General features: G+C 42.1%; 1 protein-coding gene across 1 annotated transcript in view; it reads left to right on the top strand.

Moving 5' to 3' along the window:
- grik4 (glutamate receptor, ionotropic, kainate 4) overlaps positions 1-24,267 on the top strand; it is a gene marked incomplete at both ends in the record, with an annotated part of 229,676 nt that overhangs the window by 82,161 nt on the left and 123,248 nt on the right. Inside the window, 2 exons of the mRNA XM_080732047.1 lie at positions 1,128-1,293; positions 16,374-16,552. Coding sequence (XP_080588173.1) covers positions 1,128-1,293; positions 16,374-16,552 — 345 coding nt within the window. The remainder of the gene's footprint in view (positions 1-1,127; positions 1,294-16,373; positions 16,553-24,267) is intronic.

Genomic DNA, 24,267 nt, shown 5'->3' with positions numbered 1-24,267 from the left:
CGTTCATTTATTTTTCTCTCTCTCTGGAAGAATCATAATGTTTTTCCGTCCACACATAGCCTCTCGTATCTTTAAAAGTTGTAGGTACATTTTTTATGTATTTGTACTTGAGTATTTCCAATTTCCAATACTTCTACTTCTAATCCACTACATCTCGGATCCAAATATTGTACTTTTACTCCATTACATTTATTTGAAAACTTTAGTTACTAGTTACTTTGTAAATTGATTATTATTACAAAACCTACATTAAACACTTCAACACTATATACATTTTGTCCATTTGAAAATAGACGATCTATTTTCAAAAGATTTTTATACTATATTTGCTATTTTCAAAAGATTTTTATACTATATTTGAAAACTTGGAAATGGGTTGTTCTATATAATGAGTACTTTTAATGTTGGTACTTTTACTCAAGTACATTTTGAATTCCAGACGTTTACTTGTAACGGAGTACTTCTTCTACATTGCAGTATTGATGCTTTTACAACATTCAAGTACTTTTTCCACCAATGATTCGTTGTGTGTCCACATAGGTCCCATATGTGAAGGTTTACATTCTTTGTGTGTCTCGTAGGTCCCATATGTGAAGGATATGATTCTTTGTGTGTCCACACTACGTAGGTCCCATATGTGAAGGTTGTGATTCTTTGTGTGTCCACGTGGGTCCCATATGTGAAGGATGTGATTCTTTGTGTGTCCACTCTACATATGTCCCATGTGTGAAGGATGTGATTCTTTGTGTGTCCACTCTACATAGGTCCCATATGTGAAGGATGTGATTCTTTGTGTGTCCACTCTACATAGGTTCCATGTGTGAAGGATGTGATTCTTTGTGTGTCCACTCTACATATAGGTCCCATATGTGAAGGATGTGATTCTTTGTGTGTCCACTCTACATAGGTCCCATATGTGAAGGATGTGATTCTTTGTGTGTCCACTCTACATAGGTCCCATATGTGAAGGATGTGATTCTTTGTGTGTTCCATGTGTGAAGGATGTGATTCTTTGTGTGTCCACTCTACATAGGTCCCATATGTGAAGGATGTGATTCTTTGTGTGTCCACTCTACGTAGGTTCCATGTGTGAAGGATGTGATTCTTTGTGTGTCCACTCTACATAGGTCCCATATGTGAAGGTTGCCCCAGAGGACATTCTGAAGGTCCAGTTCCCCCGCTTCACCACGCTGGACATGAGGCCCACCAACACCGACATCAGCCTGGCCGTGGCCGGCCTTCTCACCTTCTTCAACAGCACCACCGCCTGCCTCATCTGTGCACAGGCCGACTGTGAGTGATGCGCACAGCACACATGATGCATGCACAAGAGATTGAATGTTACAGTTTACAGTTTAGGCATTTTGCAGGTGCTTTTAATCCAAAGCGACTTACAATAAGCAGGTATGACTTCTTATATATAATATATAATATGTAGGGATGGGTATCGTTCACCTTTGAATCGATATAATACCTTTTTCGATACCTGGGAATCGATACGATACCCTTTTCGATACCATTTTCGATACTTTTTATTTAAGTTTAACTGCTCTACCGCAGCAGCGGTAGAGCAGAGGTGATGATGATGATCACACAGTGTGGTGGAGAGTATAGACGTTGGATAATCATCATAATAATAAACATTATAGGCTATTGTCGGCTATTTTCCACAGTGTAGCCTACTAAAGCAGTCATTAAAATCTCAGTAGCCCAACTGTTATAGATGCGACCGGCCAGGGGTGCGTTCCAGAGTATCGAAACGAGGTATCGTTCATTTTTACGTGAACCGATACCCGATAGTATCGACGTCATGCAATCAATACCATTAAAAGTATCGCAGACGATACCCATCCCTAATAATAAGCAAGATAATATGTCAGCACATCAACAACGATACGACAAATGCATAGGACTTTCAATCTAGAAAAAAATAATAATAACATAGGTAGACCACGCACCTAATCAGTAAAAAAAAATACTTTTCTAAAACCTAAAAATGCTATCTAGCTTCATGTGTGGTCATCGAGGGAAGGGGAGTGTTACAGTTGTGTTTAGGTGGAGTCTGAAGAGGTGAGTCTTCAGTCCACGGCAGCTAGGGAGTGAGTCTGTAGTTCTAAGTGCGACAGGGAGTTTATTCCACAGTTTGGGGGCCAGGAGGGCGAAGGGTCTAGGACGAGTGGATTTTTGTCCTGGGGTTTTTAGCGAGAGTTCTGTCAGCTTCCCTGTGTTGGGATGCTGACAGAATGTTCACACCAATCATATGCAAATACTGCCTACTGTTCTCATGCCATGCTGCATCTGCAGGCAATGTGGAAACTAATGGTTGTATAAGCATTAGTGATGTGCGGGGTCAGGGCTTTTTATGACCCGCGGGTCCCGCATTTATGAATAATAACTTGACCCAGCTCAGCCCGCCCGCATCAATTTTCACAACCCGCCCTGCCCCGTAACCCGCTTTCATTAAATGCACATCTTTCAATGCGTCCAGGAAAGGCAGCCAATCGTGCAAAAACGGCTATACTGTAATTGCAAGTGTTTAAGACACTTTCAATGTTGATTTAGAGCCAAATTAATATTTTTCAAACATTTAAAAGCAATGAATCTGTTAACTACATGACGGCAGACTGCTTATTTTAATTGACAACAAATGGACTATATACACGCTACATTTGTGTATCAAAGAGTGTTATTGCAGATCCAGTAGCCTAAAGTCGCTGGTACAAGACAAAATAACTAACTGTAAAAGAGAAAAGAACGAAATCTTGAATTGCACCGTCAACCTTTTATCACAGCAACAGCTGTAGGCTGGCTGACAGCTATTACATCGCGGCACTACTGTAGCCAGCATAAGATAATTAACAGTCCACTCACCTAATGCTGTGAAGGTTCAGCTAGTTCAACACACTTCCAAACGGTGTACATTGTTTAAGTCAGGGGTTCCCAAACTTTTTTGTCTCAGGGCACCCCATGAATATTTTTTTAATCCGAGGCACCCTTACATTATAATTTTAACTCCCAGCACCTTACATTTATCATCCTCGTTGTCGGGTGGAAACCTTGTATGTCCAAAACCGTTCCTTTTATATTTATCATCTATAAAATGTAGCTACTAAACTAGTGAAAACAGCAGATCTACAAGCACGCTTGTAGATCGTCTGTTTTCACTAGTTTTGTGCGATAGAGGTCTCTGCCTGACAGTGACGATATTTTAATGATTATGTTGCGAGGAAAACGTTGAGATAATAGCCATTTTGGTTAGAACTGACTGAAAATAACATTGTACTTCAAGTTTAACTCAGTTACTGCCAATTAAATATGCCCTCGAGTGGCATTATTGCCAGAAAATCTCCATAGACTTCCATGTAATTTATAGTGCACAGATCATGCACGCCCATGCACAGATCATGCACCATGTTTGTGCAGGCTGTTCACAGCTTTCAAACAAAAAAATCAGATTGGAAATCCGTTCAGGCATTCTTGAGAAAATAGCCATTATGTTTTCTTCAGATGTAAACAAACATGGCTGCCATGTTTGAAAGATGGGGTTGTATGGGGGGTGGAACATGCAAAATCGCGATTGAAATCATGTTTACTAGATTTAATGGGGTCCAAAAATTTTTTTTCAAAAAAAAATAAATAAATAAGTCAAATAAGTAAATTAAGTCATAGGAGCATGGTTTTCATATCCTAAACATGAACTTTAGCTAAAAGCTTGCGTATAATCAATCTGAGCTGCAACAAGTAGCTAATAACAACACGCTTAAGTATTTAAGTATTCTGTCTGTACGTCACACCTGACACTGTGGTTATATGGGTTTGTCTGTAGTTCTATGGATTTGTCGCTCTGACATCATGCTCTGATGTCACTGTGATGTCAGGGGAACCACTCTTAACAGAATGGGTTTGCCGCTCTGACATCACGCTCTGCTTGATGTCCGTTTTGTACCCATATATGGAGATCCCTGATGTCCCGATGTCATCAATATTAGGCGCATATCTGGGAATGCCCATATTTGGTAATGCCCATATACTGTATTCTTTCTTTGTTCTTAAGACAATTATTACTGTATGTTCTGACATCACATTGTTGACTATCATGCAAGGGGACTCCATATACGGGTAACTGGTCCGCGAGGTCGCTCTCTCTCTCACACGCACACACATGCAACACACATATTTTGTAGCAGCTGTAACAGCTCCCACACAGCAACCGACTAGATGTGAGAAAGTTATATTTATTCAATAACAACCTCATCCTTTAGAAATATAAAGCAATAACTTTTCTGGCTCTCCCTCCCCATAAGCTAAATGTAACTTCAGTCTTTATTCCCAGTGTGCCGCTGACAAACGTCACCTGCTGCCATAATGTCATGTACGACATTGAGAGACAAAGACAAAAAGGAATGACAACAAAGTCAACCCCACCTTTATTGTCACATCACAAGTGTAGCCTACGGGATTGAAATACCGTATATATGTTGTTTTGTACGTGCTCCTAGTGTTTTACAGTTGAAAATAAATTGTCTTAAGAACAAAGAAAGAATCAAAGGAAAGAGTCACACAATGTACAGTACATGAGATTGTCAAAACAGAAAATAAAACAGTCTCTTGTGCAAGAACAGCCGCAGATATAGAATGTGTGTTCATAGTCATGTATACATAATAAGGTGACAGTGACTGTGTGATGACATATGTTGGCATAGGTAAGGCGACAGGGTTCAGCATGTTTTCACTGGTTGACAGGTGGCAGCTGTTCCAAAGTCTGGTGGAATGGCTTTTGATTCATACTGTAGGCCAGGGGTCTTCAACGTTTTCAGGCCAAGGACCCCTTAGCTGAGAGAGAGATGATGAAGCAAGGACCCCCTCTACATATTGTATAAATATGTGATGCAGATTTTCATCGATTTCATAGATAGATTCATAGACTTGTTTGACAGCACAGTCATCAGTCTATGTTGGATTCATGTTAATGTGTATTTTCAGACATTTAACCTCTTACCCTTAAGTGCTGTTCGGGTCATTTTGACCCGTTTTACATTTTCATTTGAAAAAAAAAAGGTAGAAGTTAAAAATGTTTCCACCTGAAACTCACTGGCCTTAAAGATTCTTCTGAGATGAACATGTAAAAAAAATATTTTTGCACTACACCCATGCTACACCCCCCTCATATTTTTTGAACCTTAAGTGCTGTTCGGGTCATTTTGACCCGAAAGCACAGAAATACACAGTATTATGCCAAAACACAGACACACAGTCACCCCCACTTCTAACACCCCCCTTCCGAAGCCCCATTCCGAACCCTCCCCCCCTTCCTATAAGCATGAGCAATATTGCCCAGTATTAAATGAAGTAGTTTTTTTTACATGGATTTCAGCTAAATCAGTAAAAACGCCTAGCTCTTTCAGTGTTTAATGTGATAGAGCAAAGCAGAAATGCAAACATTTACCAAATATATCATATGAATTGTTTGGTATTGAGTCAAAGTCAATGTATCATGATGATTTGTTAAGTTAAAATTTATATTAGTGTTGTTTTTTTTAAACCAAATATCCACCGGGTCAAAATGACCCGAACAGAACGAAGGTGTAGTGAATCTGAACAGAACTTAAGGGTTAAATCGTCGATATTTTGTAAACTTGACCTTTCACTCGGTACTTGGTCTGCTCTTTTACCTCTTTACCTTTACACCAAACCTATTGGCTGAAAATAAAGTTCTCTTTGGAATAGGGATGTGAGGGTTCAAGTTGTTAATTTAAAAGCATTATCCAATCAAACAAGGATTTGGTGGCCCCCCCATTACAAAAAGTAAGTTAGAGTAAGGACTCTAAGGACCCCCTAGGGGTCCCGGACCCCCTGTTGAAGACCCCTGCTTTAGGCTACTGTAGGTATGACTTGCCTTGCCGCTGTAGCGGCATGAACAGGCTGTGGTTGTTGGGGTGGTTAGTGTCCTTGATGGTTGGCTCAGGAGGTAGAGTGGCCGTTTGGGAACCCTGAAGGTTCCCTGTTCGATCCCGGGGCGCCGCTAGAGTTAGTGTCGAAGTGTCCTTGGGCGAGACACTTTTATCGTCACATCACAAGCGTAGCCTGCAGGTGTAAAAGAGCGATTGAAATATTTTTTTCCCAGAGTTTTACAGTTAAAAATACATTGTCATAAGAATAGGGAAAGAGTGTACTTGAGCGAGACACTGAACCCCAAAACTGCATGGTTTTCTCCGCCATCAGTGTATGAATGCGTGTGTGAATGGGTGAATGTAACGCACAATCCTTGTAAAGTGCCTTGGATAAAGGCTCTCTATAAATGCACCATTAACATTTACCATTTTGATGATATGCTCAGCCATGGCTATGCATCGTTGCTTCTAGTTTGGAAAAAGGAAATCCTGGTTTGGTGAGTCATGAAGCCCTATAACCCCTGTCGGGGGCCGCTCTCCATTCCAACATGCTGCCATTCAAACATTGACTTCTAATTCACCCTTTGTCAAGTCCCACCCGTTGTCCCGCCCCTCTATGCTCCCATTGGTTGCTGTGTCTTGGTGGGACAAAAGTCCTTTCTCTCCATCCACTACCATGGAAATTCAGTTGCTTCTTATTGTTATTTTGTGTGTTAAACTTGGTTTCAGTCAAAAGGAGCCTCTCAGGTGCAGTATAGTGACTGGGCATGTTTTTACATCTTTTTATTTCTCCAAAAATGATGTTTTAGCAAATTCAACATAAAAAGGCGGAATCAGGGTGGGACAAGGCAGAAAGAGCCTGCTGGTTGGTCAGTCAGGGACCAATCAGAAGGCTGACAAAGGGTGAATTGTCTGAATGGCGACACTTCCACAGATAGTCCATGGGCCATACGAGATGTCGGTATCGGAAAGGTGGCAAAGGTTATCATGCATTTTTGAAAAGCTCTATATCTGTAGATTATAATTTGGTATGTTAACCTTTTCTGAGACACAGCTAAATTGGTGTTATCAGCCGCTAGAGTTGGTGTCCCATTAACTTTACATTACAGGGGAAAAAAAGCAAAGAATTAATCTGCTTTAAGTAACATATGAGGTGTCAAACTAGGGGGTTTTCATGATTCTGAATCCATTACAAGCATCCGTTTTGCACAAAAAACATTCATTGGGCTAAAACGGCCCCACAAAAGTGATGACTCATCACTTTTCATCACTAAACCATAGTCTTGTGGGGCAGTTTTTTAACCATGTATCGGAATGTTTTTTTGTGCAAAACAGATGCTTGCAATGGATTCAGAATAATGAAAACCCCCTAGTTTGACCCCTCATATGTTACTTAAAGCAGATTAATTCTTTGCTTTTTTTCCCCCTGTAATGAATGGGGGGATGTCTGAATGGCAGCATGTCTGAATGGGGGTATGCACCACCGCCTGTCATGTGCCTGTTTCACACCTTCTTGTAAGCAAGTGAGCAGTAATTACATACTCTATAGCTGGATTAAAATGACTCTGTGTGGCTTATCAGCTAACATTTCTCCTAATCAGTGCAGAGCTTTGAAGACAAAGAGTGTGACATTCAGTATCAGCCATTCAGAGGCTTACATTTGTTTTACAAAACACCAGATGGTAGTTTTTTTTCACACTCAAAAAGCAAAGTCAGGAAGCAAAGTTTGATCTTTTAACTCACTGCAGTGCATTGTCCTATTCTAGCTGTGTCCTGCCATTTGGTCCTTCGGGTTTGCACTTTGCAACCTGCTCAATATGCGTTTCCCTACAACGTGGTATTAGTTTCTATAGAACCTGCCCGACATATGCTTCTCTACAATAATCGTTTTTAGTTTCTATAGACCCAAGGGTGTCACACCAAATTCTGGGCCCTGGGTACGAGGATTAACTGTGGGCCCCATCTGAAGGACCCCCAAAATGATATGTATTTGGACACGGACCCCGATCTCAAAATATTTAGTTCCAGGGACCCCCCAGAAGCATTTGAGTTACAAATGTTCCCTTTAAAACATACATATATTCAAAGATTTGCACACATTTTCACGACTTTTAAAAAATAGCAGATCTACAAGCTTGCGTGCCACGCTGTGAGCTTGTATATCTGCCATTTTTCAATAGCTAAAGTATAAAATAATTAAGGCCCCTCCACCTTGGGCCCTAGTAACCCAGTCCCACTAGCCCCCCCCCCCCCCCCCCCTTGTGACGTAATGCTTCTCTACAACAATCATTTTTTAGTTCCTACTCTCCTCCGAGATACTCTCCCTGGCTTGACAGCCATCGTAGCGCTCACACATCATCTCTGGTACGCTTCTGTCTCCTGTCACCACAACAATATGGCCTTGTTGTTTGCTCAGCAATCTGCAGTCAGCTAGAAAATAACATCAGCCTGCTGTAATAAAAAAAAGTTGGTGACATTAAAAGAGGTGATTCTTGACTACAGGATGCGGCGCGAGTGTGTTCTGAAAACTCTGAAGTGCAGCATGGAAGCCTTTAGTCTACAACAGGGGGCGATAATGGAGTCCGTAGGATACGGGGGTGAATAAATTAACAATCCGCGGGTTGTGATTGGATGAACGGAGGTCGGAAGCGCACTGCTGTGTTCACTTGGAACGCGTGGCGGTGCCGAAAGTCGGGGGCTGAAGATGTACTATTCTGTCCATAACGGCACATAACTCGGTAACGGCGCTGAGGTGGCTCATGTGACGGTCGCAACGCTCGATACGGCGACTCACTCACTACCGCTCGATTAACCCCCGCAAGGGCCCCTGGCCGATAAAGTTTAGGGCACCCCCACCCTCCACCATAACCCCCCCACCCTCCCTCCCGACTCGCAATACCCAGCTCGGATTTTAAGCCATGATGATCATCTGTGAGCCAAGAAAGCACCTGTAGACACAGGGGCCCACACATTTGATTTTTTAATTAACATATACATTTAATAGTAAATTGTCAATGACCACGCAGCCCAGTTCCCCCAAGGGCCCCTGAGAGCCAAGGGCCCCTGGCAACGGCCCCACTGGCCCAATGGTTAATCCAGCCCTGCCGCTCGCTCGGCGGTGTCTCACGTGGCTCATGGTTGCCTGAAACGGCACGCCTCCGTCTTCATCACAGAAAACAAGCGCTCCTTCTCTACGGATTCCAATATAGCCAACAGGGGTATCCAAAGTGCGGCCTGTACAATAAACGGCCCTCCAGCACCATCAAACAGGAATATTTTATAGTATAATTTGTCAGGATTCCATGTTCCCTGTTAGGGGTCAAATAAAGGCTATTGTAGCCTTTGTATTTTTTATCTTGCACGTCTGGTTACATTTGGTAATGTGTTATTTGTGTTCTGTTCAGAGTACACACCTGGCTAGAGTTCAAGTGGTTCATATAAAAAAGGAGAAAAAAACATTCTATCACTCAAAGATTTGGAGGACCCCCTGTTGTAACTCTGAGGACCCCCGGCCCCTAGGGATCCCGGACCCCCTGTTGAAGACCCCTGCTTTAATGTCATGAAGATACTTTAACACCAAACCTTTTTCAGAGGGGGCCACATTAGAAAATATCAAAACACCCAAGGGCCGACTATATCTCCTGACAAAATGTACTTTCGGTGTACATATGCATCGCAATTACAATATTTTATTTAACTATCATCTCTTTCAACTAAAGGGGTCCTTGGCCTGAAAATGTTGAAGACCCCTGCAATAAAACATATGAAGAAACTCGCCTGCGTTCATAAGCTACTAAAAATAAAAATAAAATACTGAAGTTGACAAAACCATGGCCACCAGAGACAGGCAATGAATCTGGATAAATAGCTTGTTTCTAGCCACAGAATGCATCTGAAACGAAGCGTAAGAGACTTAGAAGACATCTATCACTGTCAATTATACAATTTAGAATACTTAATCATCATTTAATGAAGCAATAAGCCCCAAGAGGCCGTCGTTTACAGTAATATTATAACAGCAAAGGAACCTTGTTAGGCACGACATTTACAGTAAGTAGTATTGTTTTTTGAGTGCACAGCCCACTTTATGCTTATATCTGATACTCTTCTGTTCTGTTTCGATGTTTGACATTTTTCTCCGTTATTCTCATTATGGATATCTATGGGTAACTTTTCACCCAGTCTTTTACACCTGTAAACTTGTGACGTGACAAATAATGTGAAGTTTTTGACGAGGCCACTTCATTGGTGCACTGGCATCACCACAGCCTGGGGACACAAGCCTAGCTCTGTAGACAAAGTAAAAACTAGCCTCGCGTAGCCAGGCTTACTCATCTGCAAAGAGAAAAGCCTGGTGAAAATATCAGGCAGAGACTGTTCAACTTCCGCCGTGAGAATTTCAACGGAAGACTACAGCGCATGACGTAACTTCCGTTAAACACAGCACCAGTGTTAATTTTATGAGCCATATTTTTATTTTTTGTCAGTCTTAGTCCTAAGACTAAAACTATATTTAGTTTTTATCACATTTAGTCATCCTCATCCTTTTTTTATTTAGTCAAGTCTTAGTCGACTAAAAGTCTGAGCATTTAAATTTTTATCTTAGTCCAAGACAAAGTCATTTTAGTTAGTCTAGTTTAGTCGACAAAAACTGTTGACATTTTAGTCTAGTTTTAGTCAGGACATTTATTTTAACCCTTCACATTTTTTGACAGCAAATAATATAGAACATATCCAGTTAATCTAAAATTGTTTCACATAGCATTTTTGCTCATCCTTTTGATTAAAAAAAAATATATAGGGGTTTCTGAATAGGGGTGTTTCTAAGTAGGGGTGTTTCTGAATAGAGGGCTGCCTCCGACTTTTAGATGGTCTAATTTAAGTCTGTATACAAATGTAACCAACTGAACCCTAACAGGTCCATTTGGTTCCATTTGAACACCAAAATAAATGTTAATACTGCTGTACAGTAACTTGCAATTGGTTTATTGTTGAATTGTAAATAGACTAAGCCCCCATGCTCCCCCCACCCTTTTTTCTGCCTTTGTATTTGATGTTATGCTTTTGAAATGTAATATGAGATACTTAAAGTGTGGTTCCTGTGGAAATAAGCCTCGGCTTTCTAGGATCTCCTTTTAGTTGACCTTGTACCAGTGATTTGTACAGTCATGAAACTGTACTTTTTTCTATTGCAAACTTCTAATCAATCCTTCAATCAATCAATCAATCACACAATTGGCTGTTTGTAAGCTTCAAGGCTCACAACTTTCACAAGACACCTCCGCCGATCTACACGTCCACAAAGCGTCGAGGATGCAACGCGCTGTGGGCTTGTAGATCACTGGCGTTGCTTCCCTGTGTTCAGTGCGTTGTACACCGAAGCATTAGGCAGGAATGCACTGCAACAAAACACTCAAGAGGCTGAGAGAGCCGCAAACGATACAACCAGCTGCGACCGTCCATTAGTTCACCGCAGGGACGTGTCGTTCGTTGTGTTGCTATGCTAGTGCTATGCTACTAGCCTACGTAGCAGCCTGCTATGCTACATTCTGTGGATTAGCACAGTCTGTCACATCGCCTCTCAGTCTGGCGCGAGGCACGGCCGGGACACAGAAAACCAGTGGAAACCACTCGAGAACCGTACTGACAAACTAATACACGGAACGCAGCGGAGCAGCCTCATCTTCCCCTTTGCTTAGTAGCCGTAGCCATTTGTAATATTTCGGTCTGACTCCCTGACTCTCCTTTCATCTGTCGGTGTTTGTGTGCGCCTGGTCTGCCCGCTGTGAAGGGGGTGTGTCTGACAGTGTGTGTGTGTGTGTGTGTGTGTGTGTGTGTGTGTGTGTGTGTGTGTGTGTGTGTGTGTGTGTGTGTGTGTGTGCGTGTGTGTGTGTGTTTGAGAGACGCTATTGGTCGTTTGGGGCTTTGGGGAACAGCGTGCGGAGGAGGAGATGAGAGACGGAGATTCGAGTGTCCGACAATATCAGTAATATTATATTTCGTTCGTCTTAGTCCATGAACTAAAATGACCATAGATTTTAGCCTACTTTTTATTTAGTGAACTACATTTTTGTCTCGTTTTTATTAGTCAACGAAAATGCATAATGATTTTCTCCCAGTCATCGTTTATTCATGTGGGTGTTCGTCTAGTCTAGTCTAGTTTTCGTCCACTGAAAAATGGTCGTTGACGAACATATTTCGTCATCATTTTCGTTAACGAAATTAACACTGCACAGCACTTCCGCCACTTCCGCTAGAACCAACCGGAAGTCATATTGTGGCCAGGGTGAGTAAAAACTGGACAATCTGGAGGTGCTTGCACGGGAGAGGATGAATAGGAAGACGGAAGCTATCCTGATGAGCCCCCCTTCTCACCCCTCCCATGATGAGCTATAGTGCAGTGGTTCTCAACCTGTGGGTCGGGACCCAAATTATTTTGGGGGGGTCCCCTGATGATTAACTTAATGTGCAACACTGTTTTCTCACTCAACAATAAATAAACCAACATAACGTTTAAGTGTTTAAGAGGCTATTATGCACATTTCTAAAGTGACAATTAAAATATTAGAGGGAGAAATTGTGAAAATAGCCGATCTACATGCTCACAACACCTCGCAACGCGAGGCATTGTGAGCATGTAGATCGGCTATTTTCACAATAGAACCGTGTTATACTAAATGTAATGCCTCAACTCTTAGTGCTTGTCCGGGTGGGGGGGTCCCCAGTTAAAATATGATTATTTTGGGGGTCGCAGCCTGAAAAGGTTGAGGACCACTGTACTAGTGGAGATGAGCAGCACCTTCAGCCACAGACCTCTGGATAAGACTGAGTGACTCGGTTAGGCCTTTGTGCTAGTAGCCATTTATCTCCATAACCAATTAAAGCTATACTATGTAACTTTTTTAATAAAACAAATCTTAAAATTGTCCTAATTATTAAATCGCTAAAGTTTTAGAACACCCACTCTGTTAATTTCAGCCCCAAAAGCCTTTTCTTTATATGTTTTCTACTGAACCTGTGTGGCCGTGACCGGAACTGTTTTTCCCGGCAAAATTACGTCATCTGCATCATTCCGTATACGTGTCTCCCAGATCATACACTACCGGCCGGCTAATCACAGTGCGAATCATACACTGCCGGCCAATCACAGCGCGTCTTGTCGTCTTCTCAGGAAGTAGCTTGCCTCAACATAACAACAGCATCAACAGCATTACTCTGGTCTGGTGTAGGAGAATGCCTGATCGGAGAGGGGTGCGGGAGGTCTCTACTGCGTCTTGGCGAGGCGAGGCGGACGCGGTGGTCTGAAGGCCCAGTCCGCGGCGAAAAACGGCCGAAAAAGGCAGACGCGACCGCGGTTTGCTATACCGCTACTGACCACTAGTTGAGCAACTTACACAGTAGCTTTAACTCTCTTACTGCCACATAAGGATGTCTTAAACAGCCATCAAAGCAGCTTAAAGGTAGCTTACCTTTGCGATTCTATAGAAGAATATCCATCCATTATTTCCAAACGCAATCTTTTTTGTAAAAGAGTGGCGTATCTGTCATCGAGCCAAACTGACGGCTGGGCGCAGCCATTTGCAATGAACGAGGCTCGCAAATGTCCCTCGCTCGCACCAGTAGTTTCGAGCATAGAAATGGAGAAACTAGCTCGAGGCATAGAAAACGACCAGGAAAGTGATGCCACCGCCATTGTTGTTTATGCGTGGTCGAGATTTGATGCTAGCGTTACGGGAGCTGTTTCTACTGTAGACACGTACCCCTCATCTGCTCACAGTGCTCAGACAGGGTGGGTAACGTGCGCTGCTTGAATAAATGGACGACCCCGCTCGTTTTACTGTCATAACAGTAAAAGAGTTAAGACCCCAGGTGTACTGTTCTGTCCTTGGATTAATGACTGGTGCTCATGGACTACTGATGTACACTAGTATCATAATAATCAGAAGCCTGCAGGTTAAATTATGCAATTAATCATAATTCACGTGCTGATATATTGCATATTGTTACTATGACGCTGTTCGGTGGAGGCTTAAGCCTCTATCAGAGTCCAGGGTGAAGAGCTATTCACTTCACCGCGTTGTAGTTTCCTAGCTATCACCTAGGCTTTGTTATGTATTTTTAGGTGATAGCTAGAAAACTACACCGCGGTGAAGTGAATAGCTCTTCACCCTGGACTCTGATAGAGGCTTTAGTCAACATCTGCCCTTCTCCAAAAAAGTTTCAGATTTCCCCCTATAACTCTCCTCCTCCAATTATCCATATATTGTAATATCAGCCAAATTCCCGGAGTAGGTTTATTGTAACTGGCACTGCAGGTCTCTGTGGATGAACATTGTGTTGGAGTCAGTCAGGTGGATATCACACTATAACGCACCTCACAGATTGTATTAAACTGCTCTCAGGCTAATTAGCCTGGCAACCTCTGTGGACCCTGGTACAGTATATCGTTGTTGTCCGATGAAAACCTTGTATGTCCAAGACCGTTAGTTTTGCATTTATCATTTTAAAAAGGATTTAAACTAGTGAAAACAGCCGATCTACAAGCACACAACGCCTCGCACCGCGAGGCGTTGTGTGCTTGTAGATCTGCTGTTTTCACTACTTTTGTGCAACGGCCTTGTACGATGAAGCAGGGCTTTACTTTGCAAAAGGACGTACAAATTTGAAACTTTGAGATACAAGGTTTCCACCCGACAATGACGATATGCAGTGACTGATGTGTGCTGCTGAGAATGTCTTGATTAAGTTGATCATATTCTAATTAGAGTAAATCTCACTTACCTTACTAGAATCAAGTACTCCGTTACCTAATCAAATACACGAGGCGATCCCTAAGAAGTTGACGCCTTTAAAATAGTTTTCTTTTTTGTTTTAGCTTAATTGATTTTAATGAGTTCACTACTGGGTGGAATTCATATTTCAGAGCAGATTGACACTACAGTAACCGTGCCTTACCACTTACCCCTAAACTTCTTTGCCTTTTTTTACTATTTTTTAAAAACATATTAACTAGCCGATCTACATTGACATCTTGTGAGCTTGTAGATCGGCTATTTGAAGTGTTTTTAAAACATTTTAGTCAGGAACACTCACGTCAAAGTAGGTTTAACCATTTATTGCATAAATGGAATACCATGAATCTTGGCGATTGAAGGGCTCCGCGTTCGGAGATGTTCCCTGAATTTTTTTGCACGCTTTTTGAGCATGCTAAACAAAATCAGGGAAAGCTAAGCAAGACCCCCCCATTAGGCCCATAGGTATACAAATAGCAATACATTGACACATAGCTTAATCAGACATAATCACAAGTATTTGAGCTTAGCCAGACTAATCAAAGGTGGAGGCTGGGGTGGAGGAGGCAGCTAGCAGCGCGTATCCGAGGCTTCGGATAACCAAGCATAGTAGAGAAAGTGAGCCGTACAGTGTGATGTAATGACCAGCTGATATGTGAATGAGGAATGGGAAAAGAGCTGACTGACAGGTGATTGCAGTGAAAATAGTGAAAAATGTTGAGGGATGAGGGTTAAGGCAAGTCTCTTTTTGCTTGTGACCCTCAACTGAGATGAGGGTCAATAGTTTATATTTTGGTTTCAATGGGTCTTTTTATATTTCCTGGACCCTTTAACTCAGTGATACTCAAACTCCGGCCCGCAGGCCACTTCTGGAGATAAAGAGATAATGGCCGAAACATCTTGAAAGCAGCCATTGAAATCGCCATAAAATAATGCATATCTGCACTTGGCTTAAGACTCATGTGGAAACAAAGCAAATAAAAGAGAGAAGTTATCAAGTATGTGATTTTATCAACTGGCCCGCGGCCCCTTGACATTTTTGTAATGTGGCCCACTGGTTCAGAAGTTAGGCCCTTCACTACTCAATGAGCTATTCCTACCTTACTTTGACTTACACAGGCCCTTCACTACTCAATGAGCTATTACTACCTTACTTTAACTTACACAGGCCCTTCACTACTCAGTCAGCCACTACTGCCAGGATACAGACTATTGACTGTTTAGCTACACATTTTAAAGTGTTGTTTCAATTTACATACACTAAATCATTAAATCATCTTGTTTTAGTGATTCATGGCCTTTATGAAATCCACACAGTTTATTAATAATGTGACAGCGGAGACGTTGGTGTTCATTAACATTAATTTACTGTTATTGTAGTCTTTTCATACACAGTACTGTACATTATGCAATCGATCAAAGTCAAGTGTGCTTTTTCTTCATACCGTGGACTCTGTGAACTCTGTCTAGGGCGGAATGGGTGTCCACTAAGAACTCCTAGAGTTGCGGCATGGATTATCATGTCCACAGCGCTCGCATGAAGCGTTAATTAACACCCACAACCTGTGTGTGTGTGTGTGTGTGTGTGTGTGTGTGTGTGTGTGTGTGTGTGTGTGTGTGTGTGTGTGTGTGTGTGTGTGTGTGTGTGTGTGTGTGTGTGTGTGTGTGTGTGTGTGTGTGTGGTTTCTAGGCTTGTTGAACCTGGAGCGTCTTCTCAGGCAGTTCCTCATCTCTAAGGAGACCCTGTCTGTACGTATGCTAGACGACAGCCAGGACCCCACCCCTCTGCTCAAGGAGATACGAGACGACAAAACTGCCACCATCATCGTGGAGGCCAACGCCACCATGTCACACATCATTCTGGAACGGGTGAGTCTGGTACTCAACAAAGCAAGATTGTTCATGGACTTATTGCGACCGTAGGTCGCAGTTTACTGTCAGAACTGTCACAGCTTGTCCGTCCGTTTCTGTCCGGTCGTCTGTCCGGTCGTCCGTCCGGACGGGTAACGCCTGACCCTGTGGTTCCCCTGACACATCACTTGTGAAGTCACAGGTGACATCACAGTGATTGTCCGATACTCAGAGCAGGGATCTCCATAATAATGAGCATAAACAGGTGACATCACAGTGATGTCAGATACTCCGAGCAGGGATCTCCATATATGGGCATAAAATGGATTCTGTTAGGGATCTCCATATATGGGCATGAAAGGGATTGTATCCCAGATGATGCCCTGTTAGGAGAACCACACTAACATAATCCATATATGGGCAAGACTGATGGCCAAGACAGATGGCGCGACCGTGCCCTGCTTTTCACCCTTAGGCGTCTTACTGGTATGTTATGTGAAACGGCACATCATGTCTCCGTCTGGACATGTACGCTTTTTTATGGTCCATGGGTTTGCTGCTCTGACATCACGGTGATATCAGGGGAACCACAATCACAGAATCCCTTTTATGGCCATATATGGAGATCCCTGATGTATGGAGATCCCTGTTTGTAGATTCAGCAACAAAGATATGGGCTGTCTTGGCCATCTTTGTTGGCCATCATATGGATTCTGTTAGTGTGGTATGTGGCCGATGTAGCCTCCATATATGGGCATTCCCATATGAGGTCAGCTGCCCGCTCTCCTCGCCGGCCCAAAACGTCGCTGCGCAGCCGGAAAAGCTGCCCGCCTCTCATTGTAAATGAATTGCTAGGAGGCGGTGACCGCGCCTAGTCTGGAGGGCAACTAACACTGGTTCTGCATTCAGAGATTCACATATATTATCATCTTACAAAACCAGACATCAGATTTTGTCGCTGGCTATTGATTGTAAGCTCCTACAGTATGTGTTTGGTTAAAGCTATACTATGGAAGTTGCTCAACTACTGGTCAGTAGCGTTATTGCTTTTTTCGGCGGTTTTTCGCCCGGAGTCGCCACGGACCACCAGAGCAGGGCCGCGACCCATGGATATTTGTATTGTATGCTATATTGTATGTTGGATTACTCTCAGTGAATAACATATACAGGGCATGAATAATAAAATAATATCCCATACATGGCCATAATCCATCTAGCAAATTATGAGAGGTGAAGTTATGAAATGCTTTTGGCCTGGGCTTGGGCTCAGTTTATAGAACAGAGCTATTAGTCTGAAATATAAAAAGCAAATGAATCGAATGTACCTTCTGATGTCTTACATCCCATGATACGTATGAAAAATAAATCGTCTTGTTTCAGTGATTCATCACCTTTATGAAATCCACACAGTTTATTGATAATGTGACAGTGGACACGTTGGTGTTCATGCATTAACATTAATTTACTGTTCTTGTAGTCTTGTTATACATACAGTAGGCTACTGTACGTTGTGCAATGGATCAAAGTCAAGTGTGCTTTTTCTTCATACAGTGAACTCTGTGAACTCTGTCTAGGGCGGAATGGGCGCTGAGTCCACTGTGAACTCCTAGACCTGAGTAGCGGCATGGATATCATGTCCACAGCGCTCGCATGAAGCCTTAATTAACACCCACAACCTTCAAACCAATCAACCGTTGCTGTGCTCAAATGTCCATAATCTATCTTATTAGCGTGACCTAGCTCAGTGGTTCTCAACCTGTGGGTCGGGACCCCCAGGGGGGTCCTCAAATTATTTTGGGGGGGTACCCAGATGATTAACTTACTGTGCAACATTGTTTTCTCACTCAACAGTGAACAGACCAACATAAAGTTTAAGTCTATAGAGGGTATCTGCACATTTCTAAAGTGACAATTTAAGGACTTTTTAATACATCTAAAATGACAAATCATACATTGGTCAAATTGATAAATATTAGAGGCTGAAATTGTGAAAATAGCCGATCTACATTGTGAGCATGTAGATCTGATATTTTCACAATGGAACCGTGTTATACAAAATGTAATGCCTCAACTCTTAAGGCCCATTCCCACTGGACCAGATAACAGATATCTGGAGATATTTCTCCAGATATTTTTCCATGCAAAGTGGATGGTAGATACAGATAAAAAAAATATTTGCCACAGATAAAAGTATCTGTGGCAAATATCTGTGGTGGATGGTAGATATCTGTATCTACCATCCACTTTGCATGGAAAAATATCTGGAGAAATATCTCCAGATATCTGTTATCTGGCCCAGTGGGAATGGGCCTTTAGTGCTCGCCAGTTAAAATATGATTATTTTGGGGGTCGCGGGCTGAACAGCGATAAACAAGGTTAGCGATTCCTTGTCAGGTCGTAAATTACTGGGTTGTCAGCAGTGGTGGAAAAAGTACTAGTTGAAGTATCAATATTACAGTATAGAAATACTCTGTTACAAGTCCGGAATTCAAATTGTACTTGAGTAAAAGCACCAAAGTATTGGCATCAAAATATACTTAAAGTGCCAAAAGCATGGACGGATTAACCCCTGCGATGGCCCCTGGACGATATTTTTTAATTTTATTAATATTAATAATGAATTCCTTCCTGTGCTAATTATGTTGTGCGCGTCCTCGCCCTCTGCGTCCTTAGTGGTAATATAATCATTTAAAGCAAAGTACTGTAACTAGTAAGTAAGGTTTTCAAATAATTGTAGTGGAGTAAAAGTACAATATTTGGAAGTAAAACTAGACCAGGTCACCTGGTTGTGCCAGACCCGCAATGAAAACTAGTATGGCACTGAACTAACACATGAACACACAGGATTTTATAGTCTCAGCAACAAAGCGTAGTGAGCTTGTAGATCGGCTGTTTTCACTAGTATGGCACTGAACTAACACATGAACACACAGGATTTTATAGTCTCAGCAACAAAGCGTAGTGAGCTTGTAGATCGGCTGTTTTGACTAGTATGGCACTGAACTAACACATGAACACACAGGATTTTATAGGCTGAGCAGCTGGAAATGTTTGTGAGCTTGTAGATGGGCTGTTTTCACTAGTATGGCTGTGGGGCAAATGTTTTGCAGCACTGAACTAACACATGAACACACAGGAATTTATAGTCTCAGCAGCTCGTCAGCCAACTCAACTCAGCTGGTCCCGTACAGGTGACGGCACTCAAGGCAATCAGCCGAGCAAGGGAAGGGAGGGGCAGATGAGCAGTCAGAGGCAAACACAGGCACACTGAGGAAAAGAGGGACCGACCGACCGACAGACCGACAAAGCCTTAATTATGTAGGCCGACCCCCTGGGTCTGGCAATCATGCCATGATACGCATGCAAAATATACAAATAATAAGCGCTCTGTTTGACCGCATCTGTAATGACCCAATTTGTTTCTCTGGGAGGAAAAAAAAGAAATAACCCCAAAAATGCTGACACTGAGCAGGTGCTATAAAAACATGCATGTGGTTTTTAGAAATAATTGTAAAGTGGAACACCCATGTGACATGATACAAGGGCAGATATGCACTGTCTAGTGCAGGGGTTTTCAAAGTGGGTGATGGGGCACCCTGGGGTGCCGCGACGGCAGTCCAGGGGTGCCGCAAGATCATTTGATAATATTTGGAATTTATCTGGACACAATATTTAGTATCATTTTAAACTTGAAGTACAAAGTTCTAACCAAAATGGCTATTATCTCATTATTTTCCTCGCAACATAAACATCATAATTCATCATAATTCATCATACAAGATTGTCGCACAAAACTAGTGAAAACAGCAGATCTACAAGCACACAACGCCGATGCGAGGCGTTGTGTGCTTGTAGATCTGCTGTTTTCACTAGTTTAGTACATTTTATAGATGATAAATACAAAACAAACGCTTTTGGACAAGGTTTCCACCCGACAATGACGATATGCTATAAATATAAGGTGCTGGGAGTGAAAATTATAATGTAGGGGTGCCTCGGATTAAAAAAATATTAATGGGGTACCCTGAGACAAAAAAGTTTGGGAACCCCTGGTCTAGTGCACAGATTAATGACAAAATGACCCAATTACATTGTGCTATGCTTTGTGTGCTGAATCATCCTCCCTTCAGCATTGGACCTTCTCATAAGAGAGTAAAACACAACTGCAGCTAATCAAATCAATAGTGGATATTTATTTTGTGCTTCAACTATTGAAAAATAGCAAGCACCGGGTGCCGCGCTCTGAGCTTGTAGATCTGTTATTTTTGAAAAATCTTGACAATTTGTGCAAATCTTTAAATGTTTCAAATCCTTATATGTCAGTGGTGCTCAAACTTTTTCACGTGAAAGGACCCCCACAATGATATGTATTTGACCACGGAACCCCATCTAAAACTATTTAGTTCCAGGGACCCCCCATATAATCATAATTTGAGTTACAAAAGTTTGCTTATATTCAAAGATTTGCATACATTTTCACGACATTTGATTTAGGTGTACCAGTTAGCCAGCTTTGTGTCATGGTCTGTCTCCCTCTTATGTTCTTTTGTTTTGTTGTAACATTTTATTGTGTTTCACGGTTTACTTGAAGGTTTTTTTGTCAGCTATATGTTCCTTTTATTTTGTAGTACTTACTGTTCTATTGTATTCCTGTTTGTTTTCCTTTGTACTGTTGCCTGTCTTGACTCTCCTATTTCTTGTCTTTCGTTTCCCTCCAGCCAATCATGTGCTAGTCAGTGTTGTACCCGAACGTGTTCAATGAACGATCGTTCATGAACACAAAATAGCTGATCTGCAAGCTCACAACGCATCGCATCCACGAGACAACGTGAGCTTGTAGATCAGCTATTTTAACCAACGCGGAAACATGCTGTGCGCGAGGTTTAGAAACTTCTGCCTTCAGCCCTTCACAATAAGGGTGCAGGAAGACTGGGCACTGGGCACCTAAATATTGTGGGCACCTCAATGTTAAGTTGGATGAAATTATTGCTGTGTGTGGTTCTATATGGGCTGTCAATAATTTTGACAAATAATAGCTTGCAGCAACGTCTAATCATTGTTTTCCTTCTTTTTTTGAATAGCCAAAAGTATAAAAATATTATGGTTAAAAAAAAGAACTAAAACTAAAACTAAAAGTTAGTTCATTTTGGGGAACCATGAACTTTAGTTCAAAATGTAGAATTATGAACTATGAAATGAACTAGTTCATTTTAGAAGTTTTGAACTTGAACTTGAACTAGTTCATTTTGAAAGTGAACTTTCCCAACACTGGTGCTAGTAGAATAGTAGCATCTTGGTTAAAATAAGTAGCTCTGCCATAGAGAGTTTGTTTGGGTCGGGATACAATTTCATCCAAGCCAGAAGATTTCATTCACAAGGTTTAGTTCCAAAACTCTTCAGTAAATCTGAATAGGTTATATCTTATTATGATTCTCTACCTTCTTATGAAAAATAAAGACCAGTGTTTGTCAAACCCTTCCACATACAGTACAGTGTAAGCTGTCACACATACGCTACTTGTGTTCCTTTGAAAAGGTGCCCTGTAGTTGACCCTGAAGTGCTTGTGCATATCCTGTAATTGTTGTAATTATGCGTATTTTCAGTAGAGCCAGGTGCTTGTACAGGGACGTGCTGGGCCCCTGATTCAGCCCGGGAAAAAGAGTTGGAGAGGCCCTCATTGCGCGCTATAGAGAGAGATCTCTCTCTATAGCGCTGCCGCAATTACATGAGTTATATTTCTTCGTTGTCGGGTGGAAACCTTGTATGTCCAAAACAGTTTGTTTTGTATTTATCATTTAAAAGAATATTTAAACTAGTGAAAACAGCCGATCTACAAGTACACAACGCCTCGCACCGCGAGGCGTTGTGTGCTTGTAGATCTGCTGTTTTCACTACTTTCGTGCGACGGCCTTGTATGATGAAGCAGGGCTTTGCTTTTCAAAAAATCTACAAATTTGAAACTTGGAGATACGAGGTTTTTGCCCGACAATGACGATTTACTTTGTTGGCCGCCCAGCCCCCAAAATGGAACAAAGGCAGACATTTTATTTTGTTTTTTTTCCTAATGGCCGGCCTGGACCAGCCGGGAATGAACCGGCCGTTCGGGAGTTGTCCCGCTTTTCCCAATGGCCAGCACGTCCCTGTGCTTGTAAATGAAAATGCTATTTATCAGCACCTGGCTCTTTTGAATATTGTCGCTGTCAGGCATAAAACCAACATTTATTTATTTATTTATTATGTAATTAGTTTCTTATTATTTTTCATAATCAACACTATTGAACACCCTTTACGTACTTATGTCTGTGTGTTGGTTAAAACAAATTTGAATCAATGAAAAGTATTAAAAAGCGCTTCTGACAAAAACCTCCCAGCTCCATTGGATCCTCAAACGATCTGCAAAATGGTTTTCTTCATTTCCCGAAAAAACTGTCATTTCTGCCCGACGACAGCAGAGACGTGTTTTTTTTTATCCCCAGGAGATATGATTAGAGATTTACTCAAGGTGAAATGATTATTAATGGAGTATACTGTAAGTGCCTTTTTTGTTTTATATATATAACCCGTTGTCACCCCTTGGACTCGCTTTCGGCGCCATGCCTGAAATGCGCTGGGATGCTTTCGACGTCTATCTGAGACGTGCAGACAGAGCGACACATGTTGACCCGAATATTTATCTCTCCTGAGTGGGAGGCGAACGCGGACCTTGGTGATAGGGGCCACCTTGCTCTACTTGCTTTTTTGTGTTATCTTTGACAACGTAGATACTGGGGGACTAACATTTACTATTCTGTCCACAACGGCACATAACTCGGTAACAGCGCTGAGTCGGCTCATGCGACTTTCGCACTGCTCGACACGGAGACTCGGGGGGCACCAATATCGGAACAGCAGCACACAGAGCTGTACATTGTTTTTGCAAAGGATGTTAATGAAATCACACTGAAATGGTCATTTCATCCTTCGGAACGGCTTCTCAGTTTGACTTTAATTTAAGGAAATTGTCTGGGTATAGAGCAGCATACTAATATATAATATACAGCACGTACAATAAAATAATTTATCTGTTGAGAGTCATCGTCAGATAAGGCCAGGGACGTGCTGGCCATTGGGAAAAGCGGTCCAGGCCGGCCATTAGAAAAAAAAAAAAAAAAGAATGTCGGCCTTCGTTCCATTTTGGGGGCTGGGCGGCCAACAAAGTAAATCGTCACTGTCGGGCAGTAACCTCGTATCTCCAAGTTTCAAATTTGTAATTTTTTCGCAAAGCAAAGTACTGCTTCATCATACAAGGCTGTCTCACAAAAGTAGTGAAAACAGCCGATCTACAAGCACACAACGCCTCGCGGTGCGAGGCGTTGTGTGCTTGTAGATTGGCTGTTTTCACTAGTTTAAATCATTTTTGGAGCGGTGAAAGCGCTCCCAATAGACAGGTATGTCTGTGGCTGGCTATGTGGCTATGTGGCTGGCTATGTGGCTATGTGGCTGGCTATGTCTGTAGCCTGGCAATACCTTAAGTGGCCACACAAGTTAAAGGAGGGGCGCTGTTGTGCAGGCACACACACACACACACACACACGCACACACACACACACACACACACACACACACACACACACACACACACACACACACACACACACGGTATAGCTGCTCAGATTCACCGCTCCACTTCGAACCGAGGTTTGATTTTTAAATGGTTTTGGACATACAAGGTTTCCACCCGACAATGACCAAAT

This window comes from Nannobrachium achirus (assembly GCF_963921795.1).
Source record: "Nannobrachium achirus genome assembly, chromosome: 8".
NCBI lineage: Eukaryota > Metazoa > Chordata > Actinopteri > Myctophiformes > Myctophidae > Nannobrachium > Nannobrachium achirus.
This window is presented reverse-complemented; position numbering and strand designations above follow the sequence as displayed.